The sequence below is a fragment of the Chiloscyllium punctatum genome, chromosome 30 (genome assembly GCF_047496795.1).
Source record: "Chiloscyllium punctatum isolate Juve2018m chromosome 30, sChiPun1.3, whole genome shotgun sequence".
NCBI classification, from domain to species: Eukaryota; Metazoa; Chordata; class Chondrichthyes; order Orectolobiformes; family Hemiscylliidae; genus Chiloscyllium; species Chiloscyllium punctatum.
The window spans coordinates 11,511,421-11,537,279 of record NC_092768.1 but is presented as its reverse complement, the minus strand read 5'-3'; the positions used below and the strand labels follow the sequence as shown (position 1 = coordinate 11,537,279).

General features: G+C 49.6%; 2 protein-coding genes across 4 annotated transcripts in view; both read left to right on the top strand.

Annotated features, from left to right (window-relative positions):
• LOC140455173 (uncharacterized) overlaps nt 1–25,859 on the top strand; it is a 459,457-nt gene that overhangs the window by 170,249 nt on the left and 263,349 nt on the right. The gene's annotated exons all lie outside the window — the stretch shown is intronic.
• LOC140455045 (tapasin-like) overlaps nt 1–25,859 on the top strand; it is a 35,444-nt gene that overhangs the window by 3,414 nt on the left and 6,171 nt on the right. The window contains exons 4-8 of the mRNA XM_072549712.1: nt 10,614–10,955; nt 16,483–16,809; nt 17,888–17,989; nt 20,706–20,749; nt 22,472–22,526. Coding sequence (XP_072405813.1) covers nt 10,614–10,955; nt 16,483–16,809; nt 17,888–17,989; nt 20,706–20,749; nt 22,472–22,486 — 830 coding nt within the window. The 3' untranslated portion in view covers nt 22,487–22,526. The remainder of the gene's footprint in view (nt 1–10,613; nt 10,956–16,482; nt 16,810–17,887; nt 17,990–20,705; nt 20,750–22,471; nt 22,527–25,859) is intronic.

Genomic DNA, 25,859 nt, shown 5'->3' with positions numbered 1-25,859 from the left:
CCTGACCCTGACCCTAACTCTAACCCTAATCCAGACCCTGACCCTAAATCTTACCCTGACCCTAACCCTAACTCCAACTCTAATCCAGACCCTGACCCTAACCCTAAATCTAACCCTGACCCTAACCCTATCTCTAACCCTGACCCTAACCCCTAACTCTAAATCTAACCCTGACCCTAACCCTATCTATAACCCTAATCCAGACCATGACCCTAAATCTAACACTGACCCTAACCCCTAACTCTACCCGTAATCCAGGCCCTGACCCTGACACTAACCCTAAACCTAACTCTAACCCTGACCCAAACCCCTAACCCTGACCCTAAATTGAACCCTCACCCTAACCCTAACTCTAACCCTTATCCGGACCCTGACCCTGACCCTAACTCTGTCACTAACCCTAACTCTAACTTTAATCCAGACACTGACCCTAACCCTAAATCTAACCCTGACCCTAACCCTAATTCTAACCCTGACCCTAACCCTAACTCTAACCCAAAACCAGATCCTGACCCTAAATCTAACCCTGACACGAATACTAACTCTAACCCTAATCCAGACCCTGACCCTAAATCTAACCCTGACACGAATACTAACTCTAACCCTAATCCAGATCCTGACCCTAAATCTAACCCTGACACGAATACTAACTCTAACCCTAATCCAGACCCTGACCCTAAATCTAACCCTGACACGAATACTAACTCTAACCCTAATCCAGATCCTGACCCTAAATCTAACCCTGAACCAAACACTAATCCAGACGGTGACCCTGACCCTAACCCTAAATCTAACCCTGACCCTAACCCTTAACTCTAACCCTAATCCTGACCATGATGCTGACCCTGACCCTGACCCTAACCCCTAAATCTAACCCTAATCCAGATGGTGCCCCTGACCCTGACCCTAACCCCTAACTCTAACCCTAATCCAGACCCTGACCCTGATCCTAAATCTAACCCTGATCCTAACCCTGAATCTAACACTGACCCTAACCCTAACTCTAACCCTAATCCTGACCCTGACCCTGACCCTAAATCTAACCCTGACCCTAACCCCTAACTCTAACCCTAATCCTGACCCTGACCCTGACCCTAAATCTAACCCTGACCCTAACCCCTAACTCTAACCCTAATCCTGACCCTGACCCTGACCCTAAATCTAACCCTGACCCTAACCCCTAACTCTAACCCTAATCCTGACCCTGACCCTGACCCTAAATCTAACACTGACCCTAACCCCTAACTCTACCCCTAACTCTAACCCTAATCCAGACCCTGACCCTGACACTAACCCTAACTCTAACCCTAATCCTGACCCTGACCCTAAATCTAACCCTGACCCTAACCCTAACTCTAACCCTAATCCTGACCCTGACCCTAAATCTAACCCTGACACTAACCCTAACTCTAACCCTAATCCTGACCCTGACCCTAAATCTAACCCTGACCCTAACCCCTAACTCTAACCCTAATCCTGACCCTGACCCTGACACTAACCCTAACTCTAATCCAGATCCTGACCCTAAATCTAACCCTGAACCGAACACTAATCCAGACGGTGACCCTGACCCTAACCCTAAATCTAACCCTGACCCTAACCCTAAATCTAACCCTGACCCTAACCCTTAACTCTAACCCTAATCCAGACCCTGACCCTAAATCTAACCCTGACCCTAACCCTAACTCTAACCCTAATGCAGACCCTGACCCTGACCCTAAATCCTACCCTGACCCTAACCCCTAACTCTACCCCTAACCCTAACCCTAACCCTAACCCCTAACTCTAACCCTAATCCAGACCCTGACCCTGACACTAACCCTAACTCTAACCCTAATCCTGACCCTGACCCTAAATCTAACCCTGACCCTAACCCCTAACTCTAACCCTAATCCTGACCCTGACCCTGACACTAACCCTAAATCTAACTCTAACCCTGACCCTAACCCTAAATTGAACCCTGACCCTAACCCTAACTCTAATCCAGATCCTGACCCTAAATCTAACCCTGAACCGAACACTAATCCAGACGGTGACCCTGACCCTAACCCTAAATCTAACCCTGACCCTAACCCTAACTCTAACCCTAATCCAGACCCTGACCCTGACCCTAAATCTAATCCTGAACCGAACACTAATCCAGACGGTGACCCTGGCCCTAACCCTAAATCTAACCCTGACCCTAGCCCTAAATCTAACCCTGACCCTAACCCTAACTCTAACCCTAATCCAGACCCTGACCCTGACCCTAAATCCTACCCTGGCCCTAACCCTTAATCTAACCCTGACCCTAACCCTAAATCTAACCCTGACCCTAACCCTTAACTCTAACCCTAATCCTGACCATGATGCTGACCCTGACCCTGACCCTAACCCCTAAATCTAAACCTAATCCAGACCCTGACCCTGATTCTGACCCTAACCCTAAATCTAACCCTGACCCTAACCCCTAAATCTAACCCTAATCCAGATGGTGCTCCAGACCCTGACCCTAACCCCTAAATCTAACCCAAATCCAGACCCTGACCCTGATCCTAAATCTAACCCTGATCCTAACCCTAAATCTAACCCTGACCCTAACCCTAACTCTAACCCTAATCCAGAATCTGACCCAGACCCTAACCCTAAACCAGATCCTGACACAAAATCTAACCCTGACCCTAATTCTAGCTCTAATCCAGACCCTAACCCTGACCCTAACCCTAACCCTAACTCTACTCCAGACCCTGACCCTAACCCTAAATCTAACCCTGACCCTAACCCTATCTCTAACCCTAATCCAGACCATGACCCTAAATCTAACCCTGACCGTAACCCCTAACTCTACCCATAATCCAGGCCCTGACCCTGACCCTAAATCGAACCCTGACCCTAACCCTAACTCTAACCCTTATCCGGACCCTGACCCTGACCCTGACCCTAACCCCTAAACCTAACCCTAATCCAGACCCTGACCCTGATCCTAAATATATCCCTGATCCTAACCCTGAATCTAACACTGACCCTAACCCTAACTCTAACCCTAATCCAGACCCTGACCCTGATCCTAAATCTAACCCTGACCCTAACCCTAACTCTAACCCTAATCCAGACCCTGACCCTGATCCTAAATCTAACCCTGACCCTAACCCTAACTCTAACCCTAATCCAGACCCTGATCCTAAATCTAACCCTGACCCTAACCCTAACTCCAACACTAATCCAGACCCTGACCCTGACCCTAAATCTAACCCTTATCCGGACCCTGACCCTGACCCTGACCCTAACCCCTAAATCTAACCCTAATCCGGACCCTGACCCTGACCCTGACCCTAACCCCTAACTCTAACCCTAATCCAGACCCTGACCCTAACCCTAAATCTAACCCTGACCCTAACCCTAACTCTAACCCTAATCCAGACCCTGACCCTGACCCTGACCCTAACCCCTAACTCTAACCCTAATCCAGACCCTGACCCTAACCCTAAATCTAACACTGACCCTAACACCTAACTCTAACCCTAATCCTGACCCTGACCCTGACACTAACCCTAAATCTAACCCTGACCCTAACCCTAACTCTAACTCTAATCCAGACCCTGACCCTAAATCTAACCCCGACCCTAACCCTATCTCTAACCCTAATCCAGACCATGACCCTGACCCTGACCCTAAATCTGACCCTGACCCTAAATCTAACCCTGACCCTAACCCCTAACTCTAACCCTAATCCTGACCCTGACCCTGACACTAACCCTAAATCTAACTCTAACCCTGACCCTGACCCTAACCCTAAATTGAACCCTGACCCTAACCCTAACTCTAATCCAGATCCTGACCCTAAATCTAACCCTGAACCGAACACTAATCCAGACGGTGACCCTGACCCTAACCCTAAATCTAACCCTGACCCTAACCCTAAATCTAACCCTGACCCTAACCCTTAACTCTAACCCTAATCCTGACCATGATGCTGACCCTGACCCTGACCCTAACCCCTAAATCTAAACCTAATCCAGACCCTGACCCTGATTCTGACTCTAACCCTAACCCCGATGCTAACCCTAAATCTAACCAAGACCCTAACTCCAACTCTACCCCTAATCCAAACCCTAACCCTAACTCCAACTCTAATCTAGACCCTGATCCTAACCTTAAATCTAACCCTGACCATAACCCTATCTCTACCCCTAATCCAGACCATGACCCTGACCCTGACCCTAAATCTAACCCTGTCCCTAACCCTAACTCTAATCCAGACCCTAACCCTGATCGTGACCCAAAATCTAACCCTGACCCTAACCCTAACTCTAACTCTAACTCTAATCCAGATCTTGACCCTGACTCTAACCCTAACTCTAACTCTAATCCAGATCCTGACCCTGACCCTGACCCTAACCCTAAATCTTACCCTGACCCTGACCCTAACTCTAACTCTAACCCTGAACCTAATACCTAAATCTAAACCTAATCCAGACCCTGACCCTGATTCTGACCCTAACCCTAAATCTAGCCCTGACCCTAACCCCTAAATCTAACCCTAATCCAGATGGTGTCCCTGACCCTGACCCTAACCCCTAACTCTAACCCTAATCCAGACCCTGACTCTGACCCTGACCCTGACCCTAAATCTTACCCTGACCCTAATCCTAACTCTAAATCTAACCCAGATCCTGACCATGACCCTAACTCTGACTCTAACCCTAATCCAGACCCTGACCCTGACCCTGACCCTGACCCTAAATCTAACCCTGACCCTAACCCTAAATCTAACTCTAAACTAGACCCTGACCCTGACCCTAAATCTAAACCTAACCCTAACCATAATCCATACCCTGATTCTGACCCTGACCCTAAATCTAACCCTGACCCTAGCTCTAACCTAGACCCTGATCCTGACCCTAAATCTAACCCTGACCCTAGCTCTAACCCTAATCCAGATCCTGACTCTAAATCTAACACTGACCCTAACCCTAACTCTAACTATAATCCTGACCCTGGACCTGACCCTGACCCTGACCCTAAATCTAACCCTGACCCTAATCCTAACTCTAACTCTAATCCAGACCCTGACCCTGACCCTAACACTGACCCTGACCCTAGCCCTAACCCTAACCCTAACCCTAACCCTAACTCTAATCCAGACCCTGACCCTGACCCTAACACTGACCCTGACCCTAACCCTGACCCTGACACTAACACTGACCCTGACCCTAACCCTAACTCTAACTCTAATCCACACCGTGCCCCTGACCTTGACCCTAAAACTAACCCTGACCCTAACCTCTAATTCTAACTCTAACCCTGACCCTGACCCTAAATCTAACCTTAACCCCTAACTCTAACCCTAATCCAGACCCTGACCGTGACCCGAAACCTAACCCTGACGTAACCCCTAACTCTAACCCTAATCCAGACCCTGATCCGGATTCTGACCCTCATCCTAAATCTAACTCTTACTCTCACCCCTAAATCTAACCCTAATCCAGACCCTGACCCTGATCCGAAATCTAACCCTGACCCCAACCCCTAACTCTAATCCAGACCAAGACACTAACACTGACCCTGACCCTAACCCTAACTCTAACCCTAATCCAGACCCTGACCCTGATCCGAAATCTAACCCTGACCCCAACCCCTAACTCTAATCCAGACCCTGACCCTGACCCTAAATCTGACCCTGACCCCAACCCCTAATTCTAACTCTAATCCAGACCCTGAACCGGACCCTGACCCTAAATCTAACCCTGACCCTAACCCTAACTCTAACCCGAATCCAGACCCTGACTCTGACACTCACCCTAAATCTAACTTTAACCCGGACCATGACCCTAACCCTAACTCGAACCCTGACACTAACCCTAACTCTAATCCAGATCCTGACCCTAACCCTAACTCTAACCCTAATCCAGACCCTGACTCTAACCCTGACCCTAACCCCTAACTCTAACCCTAATCCAGACCCTGACCCTAACACTCACTCTAACCCTAATCCAGACCCTGACTCTAACCCTGACCCTAACCCCTAACTCTAACCCTAATCCAGACCCTGACCCTGACACTAACACTCACTCTAACCCTAATGCAGACCGTGACCCTGACCCTAAACCTAACCCAAACTCTTACTCGGATCCTAACCTTAACTTTAACCCTAATCCAGACCATGACCCTGACCCTGACCCAATCCTGAACCCTAACCCTAACTCTCACCCTGAGTCTAATCCTAAATCTAACCCTGACCCTGACCCTGACTGTGACCCTGACCCTGACCTGGGGATCTGGTTCTTGAGTCTATATTGAGGGATTGATCCTGAACTGAATGGACTCAGGACATGATTCTCCCATCTCCAACAGCTGCTGCCTCCCAGTGTAATCTATGTGACTCCCTGCCCCCATCTCTCCCGGGCAGCTTGGTTCTCCTCGTGCCGAGGGGATCAGCAGCAGAGAGCACAGGTAACCAGTAAGGGAAGTGAAATGAGTCAGAACACATGCAAACGTACAAAAGTGAGAGAGTAGCTAAACTGGATGAGAGGGTGAGGGGCTGGTGCACAAACAACGGGAAATATAGAAAAGGCAGGCTTTGGATCAGGGGTTAGTGTCTGTCTCCAAGGTTAGGAGAGAGAGCAACATCCCAATAATGATGGGAGGAATCAAAGGGAAATCAAAACAAGACAGCCCTGATCGAGAGGGAGAGAGAGAGAGGGAGGGGAGAGAGAGAGGGAGAGAGAGCGGGAGGGGAAGAGAGAGGGAGAGAGAGAGAGGGAGGGGGGGGGAGAGAGAGAGAGAGAGAGGGAGGGGAGAGAGAGAGGGAGAGAGAGCGGGAGGGGAAGAGAGAGAGAGACAGAGAGAGAGAGAGGGAGGGGGGGAGAGAGAGAGCGAGAGAGAGAGAGTCAGCGAGAGAGAGAGAGAGAGAGGGCAGAGAGAGAGAGAGGGGGCAGAGAGAGAGAGACAAAGAGAGAGAGAGAGAGAGAGGGAGCGAGTGAGAGTCAGCGAGAGAGAGAGAGAGAGGGCAGAGAGAGAGAGAGGGGGCAGAGAGAGAGAGACAAAGAGAGAGAGAGAGAGAGAGAGAGGGAGCGAGTGAGAGAGAGAGTGAGAGAGAGTAAGAGAGCGAGCGAGTGAGAGAGAGAGAGAGACAGAGAGAGAGACTGAGAGAGAGAAGGAGAGAGAGAGAGAGAGAGAGAGAGAGAGGGGGAGCGAGTGAGCGCGTGAGAGAGAGAGAGAGAGACAGAGAGAGACACAGAGAGAGAGAGAGAAAGAGGGAGAGCGTGAGTGAGAGAGAGAGAGAGCGTGTGAGAGACAGGGTGAGTGAGAGAGAGACAGAGAGAGAGAGAGTGAGAGAGAGAGACAGAGAAAGAGGGAGCGAGTGAGAGACAAGGTGAGTGAGAGAGAGAGTGAGAGAGAGTGAGAGACAGAGAGAGTGAGTGAGAGTGAGAGAGACAGAGAGAGCGAGTGAGAGAGAGCGAGAGAGAGAGACAGAGTGAGAGACAGAGAGAAGAGGGAGAGAGAGAGGGAGCAAGGGAGAGAGTGAGAGAGAGGGAGCGAGTGAGAGAGAGAGGGAAAAACAGAGAGAAAGAGATACAGTGAGACAGAGAGAGAGAGTGAGTGAGTGAGAGAGAGACAGAGAGAGAGAGAGGGAGCGAGTGAGAGAGAGCGAGAGAGAGAGAGACAGAGACAGAAAGACAGAGAGAGACAGAGAGAGAGAGAGAGAGAGAGAGAGAGAGAGGGAGCGAGTGAGAAATAGAGTGAGAGGGAGTGCGAGAGAGAGAGACAGAGAGAGAGAGAGAGAGAGACACACACACAGAGGGAGAGAGAGAGTGAGAGAGAGTGAGAGACAGGGTGAGTGAGAGAGAGTGTGAGAGAGAGTGCGAGAGAGAGAGAGAGAGGGGTTAGTAAATGGATGACAATTGAAGGTGAGCAACTTCCCTGGACTCAGTAAAGGAAAAGAAGTGGGCACTTTGATAGTGGATGGATTGGCTGGAGGCATTCAGCACCCCACAGATTCTGGAACGGTGCTCGGGGATTGGGAAAGGGCAGATGTAATTCCACTCTCAGAGAGAACGAGACAGGAAACAGGAGACATTAACCTGATCAGGTATCACTGGGAACATACAGGCGTCCATTACCGAGACAGAAAGAGTGGAAATTTGTAATACAGTCCACTATTCATGCAGGCTGTACAGTGTGGGCACAGGCCATTCAGCCCATTGAGTCCACACCAACTCGGTGAAGAGCATCTAACCCAGGCCTACCCCATCCCTGTAACCCTGCACATCCCACGGCTAACCCACCCGAACCTGCACATCCCTGGGCACTATGGGACAATTTCCCATGGCCAATCCACCCTAACCTGCACATCCCTGGGCACTATGGGACAATTTCCCATGGCTAACCCACCCGAACCTGCACATCCCTGGGCACTATGGGACAATTCCCCATGGCCAATCCACTCTAACCTGCACATCCCTGGGCACTATGGGACAATTTCCCATGGCCAATCCACCCTAACCTGCACATCCCTGGGCACTATGGGACAATTTCCCACGGCCAACCCACCCTAACCTGCACATCCCTGGCACATGATTGGACAATTTCCCATGACCAATCCACCCTAACCTGCACATCCCTGGGCACTATGTGACAATTTCCCATGGCCAATCCACCCTAAACTGTACATCCCTGGGCACTATGTGACAATTTCCCATGGCCAATCCACCCTAACCTACACATCCCTGGGCACTATGTGACAATTTGCCATGGTCAATCCACCCTAACCTACACATCCCTGGACACAATGGGACAATTCCCCATGACCAATCCACCCTAACCTGCACATCCCTGGGCACTATGTGACAATTTCCCATGGCCAATCCACCCTAACCTACACATCCCTGGACACTATGGGACAATTTCCCATGGCCAATCCACCCTAACCTACACATCCCTGGACACTATGGGACAATTTCCCATGACCAATCCACCCTAACCTACACATCCCTGGGCACTATGGGACAATTTCCCATGGCCAATCCACCCTAACCTACACATCCCTGGGCACTATGGGACAATTTCCCATGGCCAATCCACCCTAACCTGCACATCCCTGGACACTATGGGACAATTTCCCATGGCCAATCCACCCTAACCTACACATCCTTGGGCACTATGGGACAATTTCCTATGGCCAATCCACCCTAACCTACACATCCCTGGACACTATGGGACAATTTCCCATGGCCAATCCACCCTAACCTACACATCCCTGGACACTATGGGACAATTTCCCATGGCCAATCCACCCTAACCTACACATCCCTGGACACTATGGGACAATTTCCATGACCAATCCACCCTAACCTACACATCCCTGGGCACTATGGGACAATTTCCCATGGCCAATCCACCCTAATCTGCACATCCCTGGGCACTATGGGACAATTTCCCATGGCCAATCCACCCTAACCTATACATCCCTGGGCACTATGGGACAATTTCACATGGCCAATCCACCCTAACCTGCACATCCCTGGGCACTATGGGAGGAAAATGGCGCACTCGTAGCAAACCCACACAGACATGGGGAGAATGTGCAAACCCCACACAGGGTATTAGTCCTGCCTTAAAGACACTGGTCTCAGACAGAGCGCTGGGAGGGGGAGTTTCCTCAGCCGATCCTCTGGAAGGGGGACAGAGGATGGAGGAGGGGAAGGGAGGAGCTGTCTGGGGATGTGCCACTGAGCAGGTTGGGACTTGATGGGAGTAGATGGAGACCAGCTGCTATGCAGGGGGACCTGGGTGTCCTTGTGCATGAATCACAGGAGCTTGGTCTGCTGGTGCAGCAGGTCATTAGGAAGGCCAATGGAATATTGTCCTTCATTGCTAAAGGGATGGAGTTTAAAAGCAGGGAGGTTATGTTGCAGCTGTACACAGTGCTGGTGAGAGTATACCTGGAGCTCTGCGTGCAGTTTTGGTCTCCTTACCTGAGAAAGGATGTATTGGCACTGGAGGGGGTGCAGAGGAGGGTCACTCGGTTGATTCCAGAGTCGAGGGGGTTGGTTTATGAGGAGAGACTGAGCAGACTGGGATTATATTGATTGGAATTCAGAAGAATGAGAGGGGATCGAACAGAAACATATAAAATTATGAAGGGAATGAATGAGATAGAAGCAGGGAGAATTTCCACTGGCAGGTGAAACTAGAATTAGGGGGGGCGGAGCCTCAAAATGAGGGGGAGCAGATTTCGGACTGAGCTGAGGAGGAACTTCATCACCCAGGGGGTTGGGAATCTGTGGAATCCTCTCCTCAGGGAAGTGGTTGGGACTACCTTGTTGAATGCTTTCAAAGTGAAGATGAATTGATTTCCGAGCAGTAAGGGAATTCAGGGTGATGGAGGGTGGGTGGGGTCAGTGGAGCTGAGGTCACAGGAAGGTCAGCCATAATCTGACTGAATGGTGGATCAGGATCGATGGGCCAAATGGCCCACTCCAGCCTCTGGTTGTGAAAGCACATCATTGTGACCCAGAGAAGAGGAGGTGCGCAGGTAATAACCCCCTTCACAGGACGGCCAGCGCTCCCCAGCCCAGCCCATTTTGTGCGTTCCTGGTTTTCCCATAACGATGACCTCTCCTCTCCCGCAGTTGTCCTGAACGTCTTCTCCCGCACTCCGAGCGTGACGACGGGACTGGGGCATGATGTCCTCCTGGACTGCGGATTTGCCATGGACAGGCAGACTGGCTTCGCCGTGGAGTGGCGTTACCAGTTCAAGGGCAGTGGGCACTTGGTCTACGCTTACAACGGTGCCCACGACCGGGTGGACATGGCAGAGGCTGGCACAGAGATGTTCTTTTACGAGGCGCACAGCCGGGGGAACGCCTCACTGTTAATCCGAAACGTGGAGATCAGGCACGAGGGCAGCTACATCTGCACCATCTACATGCCGAACCTGCACGCTCAGCAATCCATCGAACTCCAAATCACAGGTAAACCTACACGCTCAGCAATCCATCGAACTCCAAATCACAGGTAAACCTACACACTCAGCAATCCATCGAACTCCAAATCACAGGTAAACCTACACGCTCAGCAATCCATCGAACTCCAAATCACAGGTAAACCTACACGCTCAGCAATCCATCGAACTCCAAATCACAGGTAAACCTACACACTCAGCAATCCATCGAACTCCAAATCACAGGTAAACCTACACACTCAGCAATCCATCGAACTCCAAATCACAGGTAAACCTACACGCTCAGCAATCCATCCACCTCCAAATCACAGGTAAACCTACACGCTCAGCAATCCATCGAACTCCAAATCACAGGTAAACCTACACGCTCAGCAATCCATCCACCTCCAAATCACAGGTAAACCTACACACTCAGCAATCCATCGAACTCCAAATCACAGGTAAACCTACACACTCAGCAATCCATCCACCTCCAAATCACAGGTAAACCTACACGCTCAGCAATCCACCGAATTCCATATCACAGGTAAACCTACACGCTCAGCAATCCATCCACCTCCAAATCACAGGTAAAACTACACGCTCAGCAATCCATCAAACTCCAAATCACAGGTAAACCTACACACTCAGCAATCCATCGACCTCCAAATCACAGGTAAACCTACACGCTCAGCAATCCACCGAATTCCAAATCACATGTAAACCTACACGCTCAGCAATCCATCGAACTCCAAATCACAGGTAAACCTACACGCTCAGCAATCCATCGACCTCCAAATCACAGGTAAACCTACACGCTCAGCAATCCACCGAATTCCAAATCACAGGTAAACCTACACGCTCAGCAATCCATCGAACTCCAAATCACAGGTAAACCTACACGCTCAGCAATCCATCCACCTCCAAATCACAGGTAAACCTACACGCTCAGCAATCCATCGAACTCCAAATCACAGGTAAACCTACACGCTCAGCAATCCATCGACCTCCAAATCACAGGTAAACCTACACGCTCAGCAATCCATCCACCTCCAAATCACAGGTAAACCTACACGCTCAGCAATCCATCGAACTCCAAATCACAGGTAAACCTACACGCTCAGCAATCCATCCACCTCCAAATCACAGGTAAACCTACACGCTCAGCAATCCACCGAATTCCAAATCACAGGTCAACCTACACGCTCAGCAATCCATCGAACTCCAAATCACAGGTAAACCTACACGCTCAGCAATCCATCCACCTCCAAATCACAGGTAAACCTACACACTCAGCAATCCATCCACCTCCAAATCACAGCTAAACCTACACGCTCAGCAATCCATCGAACTCCAAATCACAGGTAAACCTACACGCTCAGCAATCCATCCACCTCCAAATCACACGTAAACCTACACGCTCAGCAATCCATCGAACTCCAAATCACAGGTAAACCTACACGCTCAGCAATCCATCGAACTCCAAATCACAGGTAAACCTACACGCTCAGCAATCCACCGAATTCCAAATCACAGCTAAACCTACACACTCAGCAATCCATCGAACTCCAAATCACAGGTAAACCTACACACTCAGCAATCCATCCACCTCCAAATCACAGGGAAACCTACACGCTCAGCAATCCATCGAACTCCAAATCACAGGTAAACCTACACACTCAGCAATCCATCGAACTCCAAATCACAGGTAAACCTACACGCTCAGCAATCCATCCACCTCCAAATCACAGGTAAACCTACACGCTCAGCAATCCATCGAACTCCAAATCACAGGTAAACCTACACGCTCAGCAATCCATCCACCTCCAAATCACAGGTAAACCTACACGCTCAGCAATCCATCGAACTCCAAATCACAGGTAAACCTACACACTCACCAATCCATCCACCTCCAAATCACAGGTAAACCTACACGCTCACCAATCCATCCACCTCCAAATCACAGGTAAACCTACACGCTCAGCAATCCATCCACCTCCAAATCACAGGTAAACCTACACGCTCAGCAATCCATCGAACTCCAAATCACAGGTAAACCTACACGCTCACCAATCCATCCACCTCCAAATCACAGGTAAACCTACACACTCAGCAATCCATCCACCTCCAAATCACAGGTAAACCTACACACTCAGCAATCCATCCACCTCCAAATCACAGGTAAACCTACACACTCAGCAATCCATCCACCTCCAAATCACAGGTAAACCTACACGCTCAGCAATCCATCAAACTCCAAATCACAGGTAAACCTACACGCTCAGCAATCCATCCACCTCCAAATCACAGGTAAACCTACACGCTCAGCAATCCATCGAACTCCAAATCACAGGTAAACCTACACGCTCAGCAATCCATCGAACTCCAAATCACAGGTAAACCTACACGCTCAGCAATCCATCGAACTCCAAATCACAGGTAAACCTACACGCTCAGCAATCCATCGAACTCCAAATCACAGGTAAACCTACACGCTCAGCAATCCATCGAACTCCAAATCACAGGTAAACCTACACGCTCAGCAATCCATCGAACTCCAAATCACAGGTAAACCTACACACTCAGCAATCCATCCACCTCCAAATCACAGGTAAACCTACACACTCAGCAATCCATCCACCTCCAAATCACAGGTAAACCTACACGCTCAGCAATCCATCGAACTCCAAATCACAGGTAAACCTACACGCTCAGCAATCCATCCACCTCCAAATCACAGGTAAACCTACACGCTCAGCAATCCATCCACCTCCAAATCACAGGTAAACCTACACACTCAGCAATCCATCCACCTCCAAATCACAGGTAAACCTACACACTCAGCAATCCATCCACCTCCAAATCACAGGTAAACCTACACGCTCAGCAATCCATCGAACTCCAAATCACAGGTAAACCTACACGCTCAGCAATCCATCCACCTCCAAATCACAGGTAAACCTACACACTCAGCAATCCATCGAACTCCAAATCACAGGTAAACCTACACGCTCACCAATCCATCCACCTCCAAATCACAGGTAAACCTGCACGCTCAGCAATCCATCCACCTCCAAATCACAGGTAAACCTACACGCTCAGCAATCCATCGAACTCCAAATCACAGGTAAACCTACACACTCAGCAATCCATCGAACTCCAAATCACAGGTAAACCTACACGCTCAGCAATCCATCCACCTCCAAATCACAGGTAAACCTGCACGCTCAGCAATCCATCCAACTCCAAATCACAGGTAAATACTGAAGGAACGGCCGATATATTTCCAAGTCGGGATGGGGAGGGGCTCGGAGGGGAACTTGCAGGGGGTGGGGTCCCCATGGATCTGCTGCCCCTTGTCCTTCTGGGTGGAAGTGGTCGTGGGTTTGGAAGGAATGGGCGATACGTTTCCAAGTCGGGAGGGTGAGGAGCTCAGGAAAGTGACTCCAATTGGTTGGCCTCCATAACGAGAGGCTTGGAGTACAGGAGCAGGGAGGTCTCGCTGTAACTGGACCAGGGGGGTATTGGTGAGACCCACCCCGCCAGGGTCCGGTACAGTTTTGGGGGTCTCTGTGTCTGGGGAAAGATGTCCTGGCGACGGGAGGGAGAACAGCGATGGTTTCCCAAACTGATCCCTGGGATGACAGGACTGACTGAGGAAGAGAGACCGGATGGGGTTGGGATTATGTTCACTGGAGGTTAGGAGAATGAGGAGGTGGGGTGGGATCTCAGAAAGGTATAAAATCCCAACAGGGATTGGACAGGGTAAACACAGGCAGGATGGTCCTGATGACCAGGACTGGGCAGGGGAGACTGAGTTGGATGGTCAGCCAGGGCAGCTTCCTTCCCTGAGGAACAGGTAGGTTTGTAATTCCTATCCAACACGGACTCACGGTCAGCATTCTATTCTTATTTTCAGATTTTCATTTGTAATGGAAACCAAATCCCACCCTGTGTGGGCATGGCTGGATTTGAACCCAGTTCCCAAGAACGTGGCTGTCTGGTTTACCAGCAGAGCGCTGATACCTGTGAGGGAAGGGGGTGCACCTCCACCCTTCAATGGTTACACACTATCTCAATGGTGACAGCATTATCCTGGGCTCCAGAGGTCACTGACTGGGTATGATTAATGATCTCTGACCCACAGTGAAGGGGTGAGATAGTATCGAATCCCTACAGTGTGGAAACAGGCCCTTCGGCCCAAAACATTCACACCGACCCTCTGAAGATTAACCCACCCAGACACATACCCCGATCCTACACTTACCCCCTGACCAATCCACCCTAACCTGCACATCCCTGGACACTATGGGACAATTTCCCATGGCCAATCCACCCTAACCTACACATCCCTGGGCACTATGGGACAATTTCCCATGGCCAATCCACCCTAACCTGCACATCCCTGGGCACTATGGGACAATTTCCCATGGCCAATCCACCCTAACCTGCACATCCCTGGGCACTATGGGACAATTTCCCATGGCCAATCACCCTAACCTGCACATCCCTGGGCACTATGGGACAATTTCCCATGGCCAATTCACCCTAACCTACACATCCCTGGGACACTATGGGACAATTTCCCATGGCCAATCCACCCTAACCTACACATCCCTGGGCACTATGGGACAATTTCCCATGGCCAATCCACCCTGACCTGCACATCCCTGTGACACTATGGGACAATTTCCCATGGCCAATCCACCCTAACCTGCACATCCCTGGGCACTATGGGACAATTTCCCATGGCCAATCCACCCTAACCTGCCCATCCCTGAGCACTATGGGACAATTTCCCATGGCCAATCCACCCTAACCTGCACATCCCTGGACACTATGGGACAATTTCCCATGGGCAATCCACCCTAACCTACACATCCCTGTGACACTATGGGACAATTTCCCATGGCCAATCCACCCTAACCTGCACATCCCTGGGCACTATGGGACAATTTCCCATGGCCAATCCACCCTAACCTGCACATCCCTGGTCACTATGGGACAATTTCCCACGGCCAATCCACCCTAACCTGTACATCCCTGGGCACTATGGGACAATTTCCCATGACCAATCCACCCTAACCTACACATCCCTGGGCACTATGGGACAATTTCCCATGGCCAATCCACCCTAACCTACACATCCCTGGGCGCTATGGGACAATTTCCCATGGCCAATCCACCCTGACCTGCACATCCCTGCGACACTATGGGACAATTTCCCATGGCCAATCCACCCTAACCTGCACATCCCTGGGCACTATGGGACAATTTCCCATGGCCAATCCACCCTAACCTACACATCCCTGAGCACTATGGGACAATTTCCCATGACCAATCCACCCTAACCTGCACTTCTTTGGACTGTGGGAGGAAACCGGAGCACCCGGAGGAAACCCACACAGACACGGGGAGAATGTTCCAGCCTCACACAGACAGTCACCTGAGGCCATAGAATCCTGCAGTGAGGCAGCAGTGCTAACCACTGTGACGCTGGTGGGACGGGCAGTGTGGTGTGGTGTGGGTGAGTAACGGAGCCTGATCTCTGTTGGTAGAGCGTCCCAAGGTGACGGTGAGTCCAGATCCTCTGGTGCTGGTGCCCGGCCAGGAGCAGACAGTGACCTGCGATGTCTCCTCCTATTACCCACTGGATGTGACGGTGAGCTGGACCAGGAAGGGTGTAGCGGGGAACAGTAGCTCGGAGCACATCACTGACAGTTTGCTGAGTGGGCACCGTCAAAATCCCGATGGAACATACAACATGAGCAGTTACCTGAGGGTGGTGCCCAGCTGGGAGGACCACCTCACCACCTACACCTGCTACGTCGACCATGACTCCATCAAGACCCCCGTGCGCAAGACCGTCACTCTGAAGGTCGCAGGTAAATGGTGCGTGGGAGGCGGAGTGCTAAAGGGGGGAAACTGGGCCACAGGGCAGAGACAAGACCCTATGGCCCAATCCTCCATGATAGACAGGTTTCTCAGACCAAATTCAACCCATTATCCTGCGATCAGCCCATATCGGAATCTGGGCGGGATGGTGACGATGGGAGACTTGTCGTTATTAGGGACATTGAGTATCCGGGCGGGATGGTGACGATGGGAGACTTGTCGTTATTAGGGACATTGAGTATCCGGGCGGGATGGTGACGATGGGAGACTTGTCGTTATTAGGGACATTGAGTATCCGGGCGGGATGGTGACGATCGGAGACGTGTCGTTATTAGGGACATTGAGTATCCGGGCGGGATGGTGACGATGGGAGACTTGTCGTTATTAGGGACATTGAGTATCCGGGCGGGATGGTGATGATGGGAGACTTGTCGTTATTAGGGACATTGAGTATCCGGGCGGGATGGTGATGATCGGAGACTTGTCGTTATTAGGGACATTGAGTATCCGGGCGGGATGGTGATGATGGGAGACTTGTCGTTATTAGGGACATTGAGTATCCAGGCGGGATGGTGACGTTGGGAGACTTGTCGTTATTAGGGACATTGTGTATCCGGGCGGGATGGTGACGATGGGAGACTTGTCGTTATTAGGGACATTGAGTATCCGGGCGGGATGGTGACGATGGGAGACTTGTCGTTATTAGGGACATTGAGTATCCGGGCGGGATGGTGACGATGGGAGACTTGTCGTTATTAGGGACATTGAGTATCCGGGCGGGATGGTGACGATGGGAGACTTGTCGTTATTAGGGACATTGAGTATCCGGGCGGGATGGTGACGATGGGAGACTTGTCGTTTATAGGGACATTGAGTATCCGGGCGGGATGGTGATGATCGGAGACTTGTCGTTATTAGGGACATTGAGTATCCGGGCGGGATGGTGATGATGGGAGACTTGTCGTTATTAGGGACATTGAGTATCCGGGTGGGATGGTGATGATCGGAGCGTTGTTGTCACTGAGTCCATGGGGCTGCTGAGGAATGTCTCTGATCCTCTGTCCACAGGAGCGTCTGGCCCATCCCTTGATGATGCCATTGGGATGTTTCTCTGTGCTTTTATTGTGTACGGAATATTAAAGTTCCTCTACTGGATATTCATGGAGAAAGGTAAACAGCCCAACGGTACATTGAACGATCAGTCAGGAGATCTGTAACTCTCAGTCACATCCCCAAGGGCAGTTCGACTACACTGAAGGTCCCAATAAACCCCACAATGGGCAAAACAGCAGCAGGAGTAGACCATTCGGCCCATCCAGTCTGCTCCACCATTCGATCTTGATTGTTATCTTTCCCAACCTCATTCTCCTGCCTTCTCTCTGTAACCCTGACCCCATTACCAATCAAGAACCACTCTCTCTCCATCTTTAATGCACTCAATGACCTGAACCCCCACCGTCTTGTGCAACACTGAATTCCAGACTCCCCACTCTCTGCCTCAGGAAATTCCTCCTCACCTCAGTTCGAAAGGGTTGGTCCCTTCCCCCTGAAGCTGTGCCCTCGGGTCCTAGTCTCTCCTACTGGTGCCAACATCTTCTCCATGTCCACTCTATCCAGATCACTCAGGATTCTCAAAGTTTCAAATGGATTCCTCCCTCTCATCCTTTGGAATTGAGCACAGATCCAGAATCCTCAAACCCTTCTCAAGCCCTCCATCCCTTGGATCATTCTTTGTAAATCTCGTTTGGACCCTCTCCCATGCCAGCGCATCCTTCCTTAGATACAGGGCCCAAAACTGACCACGATATCCCACAGTGATGAAACCAGATCCTTATCCAGTCTCAGCTGTGCATCCCTGCTCTTGTATTCTAGCCCTCTTGAAGTGAATGCTAACATTACATTTCTCTTCCTAACTGCCACCTAATCCTACCTGTCTATCTGAGGAGTCTGAATTCAGGAATTCTTTCAAGTCCTTTCACATTTCATATTTCTGAAGCCTTTCCCCATTTAGAAAACAGTATGTTCCTGTTCTTCCTGCCAAAGTGCAGACCCTTACACTTTCCCACATTGGATTCCATCTGCCACTTCTTTGCCCAATATTTTTTCAGCCTCCCCAAGTCCTTCTGCAGCCCCCCCACCTCCTCAACACGACCTGTCCCTCCACCTGCCCTTGTGGCACCTGCAATATTACACCGACAATATGGCTGTTATATTAGCATGCAAGGTATATTTTATGTACGTTATATTACAGTGTGATATGTTTTATATACGATATATTACAGTGGTCACATTGGTATATCTCTATACCCCCCTACACCCCTCCGTATCACTATACCCCCCCACATCCCTTTGTATCACTATACACCCCCCATATCCCTTTGTATCACTATACCCCCCCCATATCCCTTTGTATCACTATACCCCCCCCCACACCCCTCCGTATCCCTATACCCCCCACACCCCTCCGTATCCCTATACCCCCCACACCCCTCCGTATCTCTATACCTGGAGTCTAATCCTGCTGGTTAATGGGGGTCTATCCCTGCTGGTTAATGGGGGTCTATCCCTGCTGGTTAATGGGGTCTATCCCTGCTGGTTAATGGGGTCTATCGCTGCTGGTTAATGGGGGTCTATTCCTGCTGGTTAATGGCGTCTATCCCTGCTGGTTAATGGGTGTCTATCCCTGCTGGTTAATGGGGGTCTATCCCTGCTGGTTAATGGGGTCTATCCCTGCTGGTTAATGGGGGTCTATTCCTGCTGGTTAATGGGGTCTATCCCTGCTGGTTAATGGGTGTCTATCCCTGCTGGTTAATGGGGGTCGATCCCTGCTGGTTAATGGGGTCTATCCCTGCTGGTTAATGGGGGTCTATCGCTGCTGGTTAATGGGGGTCTATCCCTGCTGGTTAATGGGGGTCCAACCCTGCTGGTTAAACGGGTCTATTCCTGCTGGTTAATGGGGTCTATCCCTGCTGGTTAATGAGGGTCTATCCCTGCTGGTTAATAGGGTCTATTCCTGTTGGTTAATGGGGGCCTATCCCTGCTGGTTAATGGGGTCTATTCCTGCTGGTTAATGGGGGTCTATCCCTGCTGGTTAATAGGGTCTATTCCTGCTGGTTAATGGGGTCTATCCCTGCTGGTTAATGGGGTCTATTCCTGCTGGTTAATGGGGGTCTATCCCTGCTGGTTAACGGGGTCTATTCCTGCTGGTTATTGCGGTCTATCCCTGCTGGTTAATGGGGTCTATCCCTGCTGGTTAAACGGGTCTATTCCTGTTGGTTAATGGGGGTCTATCCCTGCTGGTTAACGGAGTCTATCCCTGCTGGTTAATAGGGTCTATTCCTGCTGGTTAATGGGGTCTATCCCTGCTGGTTAATGGGGTCTATTCCTGCTGGTTAATGGGGGTCTATCCCTGCTGGTTAACGGGGTCTATTCCTGCTGGTTATTGCGGTCTATCCCTGCTTGTTAATGGGGTCTATCCCTGCTGGTTAAACGGGTCTATTCCTGTTGGTTAATGGGGGTCTATCCCTGCTGGTTAATGGGGGTCCAACCCTGCTGGTTAAACGGGTCTATTCCTGCTGGTTAATGGGGTCTATCCCTGCTGGTTAAACGGGTCTATTCCTGTTGGTTAATGGGGGTCTATCCCTGCTGGTTAATGGGGGTCCAACCCTGCTGGTTAAACGGGTCTATTCCTGCTGGTTAATGGGGTCTATTCCTGCTGGTTAATGGGGGTGTATCCCTGCTGGTTAATGGGGGTCTATCCCTGCTGGTTAATGGGGGTCCAACCCTGCTGGTTAAACGGGTCTATTCCTGCTGGTTAATGGGGTCTATCCCTGCTGGTTATTGGTTGGAAAGTGTACACATGGCCATTATGTGTTTGATTTTGCAGTTTACGGCCTGCTGTTTGGAACAGAAGGAGGACCAGCAGAAAAGGTAAACAGCTGAGGGTCACGCTGACTCAGGGCAAAGGTCATAGAGATTAACCTCAAAGCAACTTCCAGCTCTGAATGGAGGGAGAACGAAGGCAATTCCTGATGGTTAATTGGGGATATCCCTGCTGGTTAATGGGGGATATTCCTGCTGGTTAATGGGAGCTATCCCTGCTGGTTAATGGGGATATTCCTGCTGGTTAATGGGGGATATTCCTGCTGGTTAATGGGAGCTATCCCTGCTGGTTAATGGGGATATTCCTGCTGGTTAATGGGGATATTCCTGCTGGTTAATGGGGGTTATTCCTGTTGGTTAATGAGGATATTCCTGCTGGTTAATGGGGGCAATTCCTGCTGGCTAATAGGAGATATTCCTGCTGGTTAATGGGGGCTACACCTGCTGGTTAATGGGAGCTATCCCTGCTGGTTAATGGGGATATTCCTGCTGGTTAATGGGGATATTCATGCTGGTTAATGGGAGATATTCCTGCTGGTTAATGGGGGTTATTCCTGTTGGTTAATGAGGATATTCCTGCTGGTTAATCGGAGATATTCCTGCTGGTTAATGGGGGCTACTCCTGCTGGTTAATGGGAGCTATCCCTGCTGGTTAATGGGCAGATCTATTCCTACTGGTTAATGGGCACTATTCCTGCTGGTTAATGGGGGATATTCCTGCTAGTTGATGGAAGCTATCCCTGCTGGCTAATGGGAGATATTCCTGCTGGTTAATGGGGGTTATTCCTGTTGGTTAATGAGGATATTCCTGCTGGTTAATGGGGGCAATTCCTGCTGGTTAATAGGAGATATTCCTGCTGGTTAATGGGGGCTACTCCTGCTGGTTAATGGGGGCTATTCCTGCTGGTTAATGGGAGGTATTCCTGCTGGTTAATGGGGTCTATTCCTGATGGTTAATGGGAGGTATTCCTGCTGATTAATGGGGACTATTCCTGCTGGTCAATGGGGACAATTCCTGCTGGTCAATGGGGTCTACTCCTTCTGGTTAATGGGAATTATTCCTGCTGGTTAATGGGAATTATTCCTGCTGGTTAATGGGGGCTATTCCTGTTGGTTAATGGGGCTATGTCTGCTGGTTAATGGGGTTATTCCTGTTGGTTAATGGGGCTATGTCTGCTGGTTAATGGGATCTATTCCTGCTGGTTAATGGGAGTTATTCCTGCTGGTTAATGGGGTCTATTCCTGATGGTTAATGGGAGGTATTCCTGCTGATTAATGGGGATTATTCCTGCTGGTCAATGGGGACAATTCCTGCTGGTCAATGGGGTCTACTCCTGCTGGTTAATGGGCGCGATTCCTGCTGGCTAATGGGAATGATTCCTGCTGGTTAATAGGAATGATTCCTGCTGGTTAATGGGAAATATTCCTGCTGGTTAATGGGGGCTATTCCTGTTGGTTAATGGGGCTATGTCTGCTGGTTAATGGGGTTATTCCTGCTGGTTAATGGGAATTATTCCTGGTGGTGGGGGTGGAGCCAACAGTGGGTAGGACAATAAATCCTAACCCCACCCCACCCCGTGCTGGCCATGTGCCAGGGGTGAATGGGGCAGACAGTGGGAGGGACCCGGAGATACTACAGGAGGTAAACACTTGTGGGTATCTGTGTCACACTGAGACTGAGACCCACTGGACTGGGACAGGGAGAGGGATAGGCACGGAGTGTTCCTGTCCAATCTCTCACCTCATTACTCACTGCACCCTCTCTTCCAGGTGAAAAGTAACTAAACATCCAGGCAGCTGTCAGAGAGGCGCTGACGAACTGTCGGTACGTATAAAGGGGGAGCTTTAACCACAGTTCCTGTTCGTGAGTGCTGTGCTGTGCTGCTCCCACTGAGGGCACCACTGATACTGAACAGAGAGAGGGAGACAGTGCTACCGAGCAGAAAACTCAAAAAAAAGGATCATGCCGTAAGGTTGAGTGAAATAGGGATTGATCGGAAGGGTGAGGGGGGTAACAAATTAAAAATATTATATATGAATGCACGCATCAGAAATAAAGTGGATGAGCTTGAGGCTCTTTTGGAAATTGGCAGATACAACATTGTGGGGATAACTGAGACGTGGCTTCAAGTGGACAGGGCCTGGGAAATGAATATTCAAGGCCACACGTATTATCGTAAGGACAGACTGACGGGCAGAGGGGGTGGGGTGGCCATGTTGGTGAGGGATGATATTCAGTCCCTTGTGTGGGGGGGGATCTAGAATCAGGGGATGTAGAGTCAGTGTGGATAGAGCTGAGAAATTCGAAGGGTAAAAAGATCCTCTTGGGGGTTATCTACAGGCCCCCAAACAGTAGTCTGGATGTAGGGTGTAAGTTGAATAAGGAGCTGAAATTGGCTTGTCACAAAGATGTTACTACAGTTATGGGGGATTTCAACATGCAGGTAGACTGGGAGAATCAGGATGGTACTGGACCCCAAGAAAGGGAGTTTGTGGAGTGCCTCCGAGATGGATTCTTAGAACAGCTGGTGCTGGAGCCGACCAGGGAGAAGGCAATTCTGGATCTGGTATTGTGTAACGAACCAGAATTGGTCAGTGACCTCGAAGTGAAGGAGCCATTAGGAAGTAGTGACCATAATACAATAAGCTTCAATCTGCAATTTGAGAGGGAGAGGGTACAATCGGAAGTGACAATATTTCAGTTGAATAAAGGGAACTATGGAGCTATGAGGGAGGAGCTGGCCAAAGTTCAATGGTGCAATACCTTAGCAGGGATGACAGTGGAGGAACCAGGGCAGGTATTTCTGGGTATGATGTAGATGATGCAGGATCAGTTCATTCCAAAAAGGAAGAAAGATCCTATGAGGAGGCAGGGATGGCTGTGGCTGACGAGGGAAGTTAAGAAACATATAAAGTTAAAAGAGAAAAAGTATAACATAGCAAAGATAAGTGGGAAAACGGAGGACTGGGAAGCTTTTAAAGAACAACAGAGGATTACTAAGAAGGAAATACACAGAAAAAATGAGGTACGAAGGTAAACTGGCCAATAATATTAAGGAGGATAGTAAAAACTTTTTTAGGTATGTGAAAGGGAAAAAATGGTTAAGACTAAAATTAGGTCCTTGAAGAGAGAAACAGGGGAATATATTACGGGGAACAAAGAAATGGCAGAAGAATTGAATTGGTACTTCAGATCTGTGTTCACTGGGGAAGACACAAGTAATCTCCCTGAGGTAACAGTGGCTGAAGGACTGGAACTTAAGGAAATTTATATTTGCCAGGAATTGGTGTTGGAGAGACTGTTAGGTCTGAAGGTTGGTAAGTCCCTGGGGCCTGATGGTCTACATCCCAGGGTACTGAAGGAGGTGGCTCAAGAAATTGTGGATGCGTTGGTGATTATTTTCCAGAGTTCAATAGATTTGGGATCAGCTCCTTCAGATCAGAGTCACTTTTTAAGAAAAGTGAGAGAGAGAAAGCAGGAAATTAGAGACCAGTTAGTCTGACCTCAGTGGTGGGAAAGATGCTGGAGTCAATTATAAAGGATGAAATTACGACACATCTGGATAGTAGTAACAGGCTAGGTCAGAGTCAGCATGGATTTATGAAGGGGAAATCATGCTTGACTAATCTTCTGAAATGTTTTGATGATGTAACTCTGAAGATGGACGAGGGAGATCCAGTGGATGTAGTGTACCTGGACTTTCAGAAAGCTTTTGATAAAGTCTCACATAGGAGGTTAGTGAGTAAAATTAGGGCACATGGTATTGGGGGCAAAGTACTAACTTAGATTGAAAGTTAGTTGGCTGATAGGAAACAAAGAGTAGTGATAAACGGCTCCATTTTGGAATGGCTGGCAGTGACCAGTGGGGTACCGCAGGGATCAGTGCTGGGACCGCAGCTTTTTACAATATATATTAATGATATAGATGATGGTATTAGTGATAACATTAGCAAATTTGCTGATGGTACAAAGTTGGGTGGCAGGGTGAAATGTGAGGAGGATGTTAGGAGATTACAGGGTGACCTGGACAGGTTAGGTGAATGGTCAGATGCATGGCAGATGCAGTTTAATGTGGATAAATGTATGGTTATCCACTTTGGTGGCAAGAAGAGGAAGGCAGATTACTACCTAAATGGAATCAAATTAGGTAAAGGGGCAATACAAAGGGATCTGGGTGTTCTTGTACACCAGTCAATGAAGGTAAGCATGCAGGTACAGCAGGTAGTGAAGAAGGCTAATAGCATGCTGGCCTTCATAACAAGAGGGATTGAGTTATAGAAGCAAAGAGGTTCTTCTGCAGCTGTACAGGGCCCTGGTGAGACCACACCTGGAGTACTGTGTGCAGTTCTGGTCTCCAAATTTGAGGAAAGACATTCTGGCTATTGAGGGAGTGCAGCGTAGGTTCACGAGGTCAATTCCTGGAATGGTGGGACTACCTTACGCTGAAAGACTGGAGCGACTGGGCTTGTATACCCTTGAGTTTAGAAGACTGAGAGGGGATCTGATTGAGACATATAAGATTATTAAAGGATTGGACACTCTGGAGGCAGGAAACATGTTTCCGCTGATGGGTGAGTGTCGAACCAGAGGACACAGCTTAAAAATACAGGGTAGACCTTTTAGGACAGAGTTGAGGAGAAACTTCTTCACCCAGAGAGTGGTGGCTGTGTGGAATGCTCTGCCCCAGAGGGCAGTGGAGGCCCAGTCTCTGGATTCATTTAAGAAAGAGTTGGATAGAGCTCTCAAGGATAGTGGAATTAAGGGTTATGGAGATAAGGCAGGAACAGGATACTGATTAAGGATGATCAGCCATGATCATATTGAATGGTGGTGCTGGCTCGAAGGGCAGAATAGCCTACTCCTGCACCTATTGTCTATTGACTGTGGTGAGGAGAGAGCAGGTGAGGAGAGATTTACTGTAGTCACGTTTACCTAAGTACAGGGAAAAGTTGTGTTTTGGGAGCAGTACAGGCAGATCATAGAAACGGGGCCGTACAGGTGATCGGGTACTGGGACAGAGTCAGGGGTACAGGCAGATCATAGAAACGGGGCCGTACAGGTGATCGGGTGATGGGACAGAGTCAGGGGTACAGGCAGATCATAGAAACGGGGCCATACAGGTTATCGGGTGATGGGACAGAGTCAGGGGTACAGGCA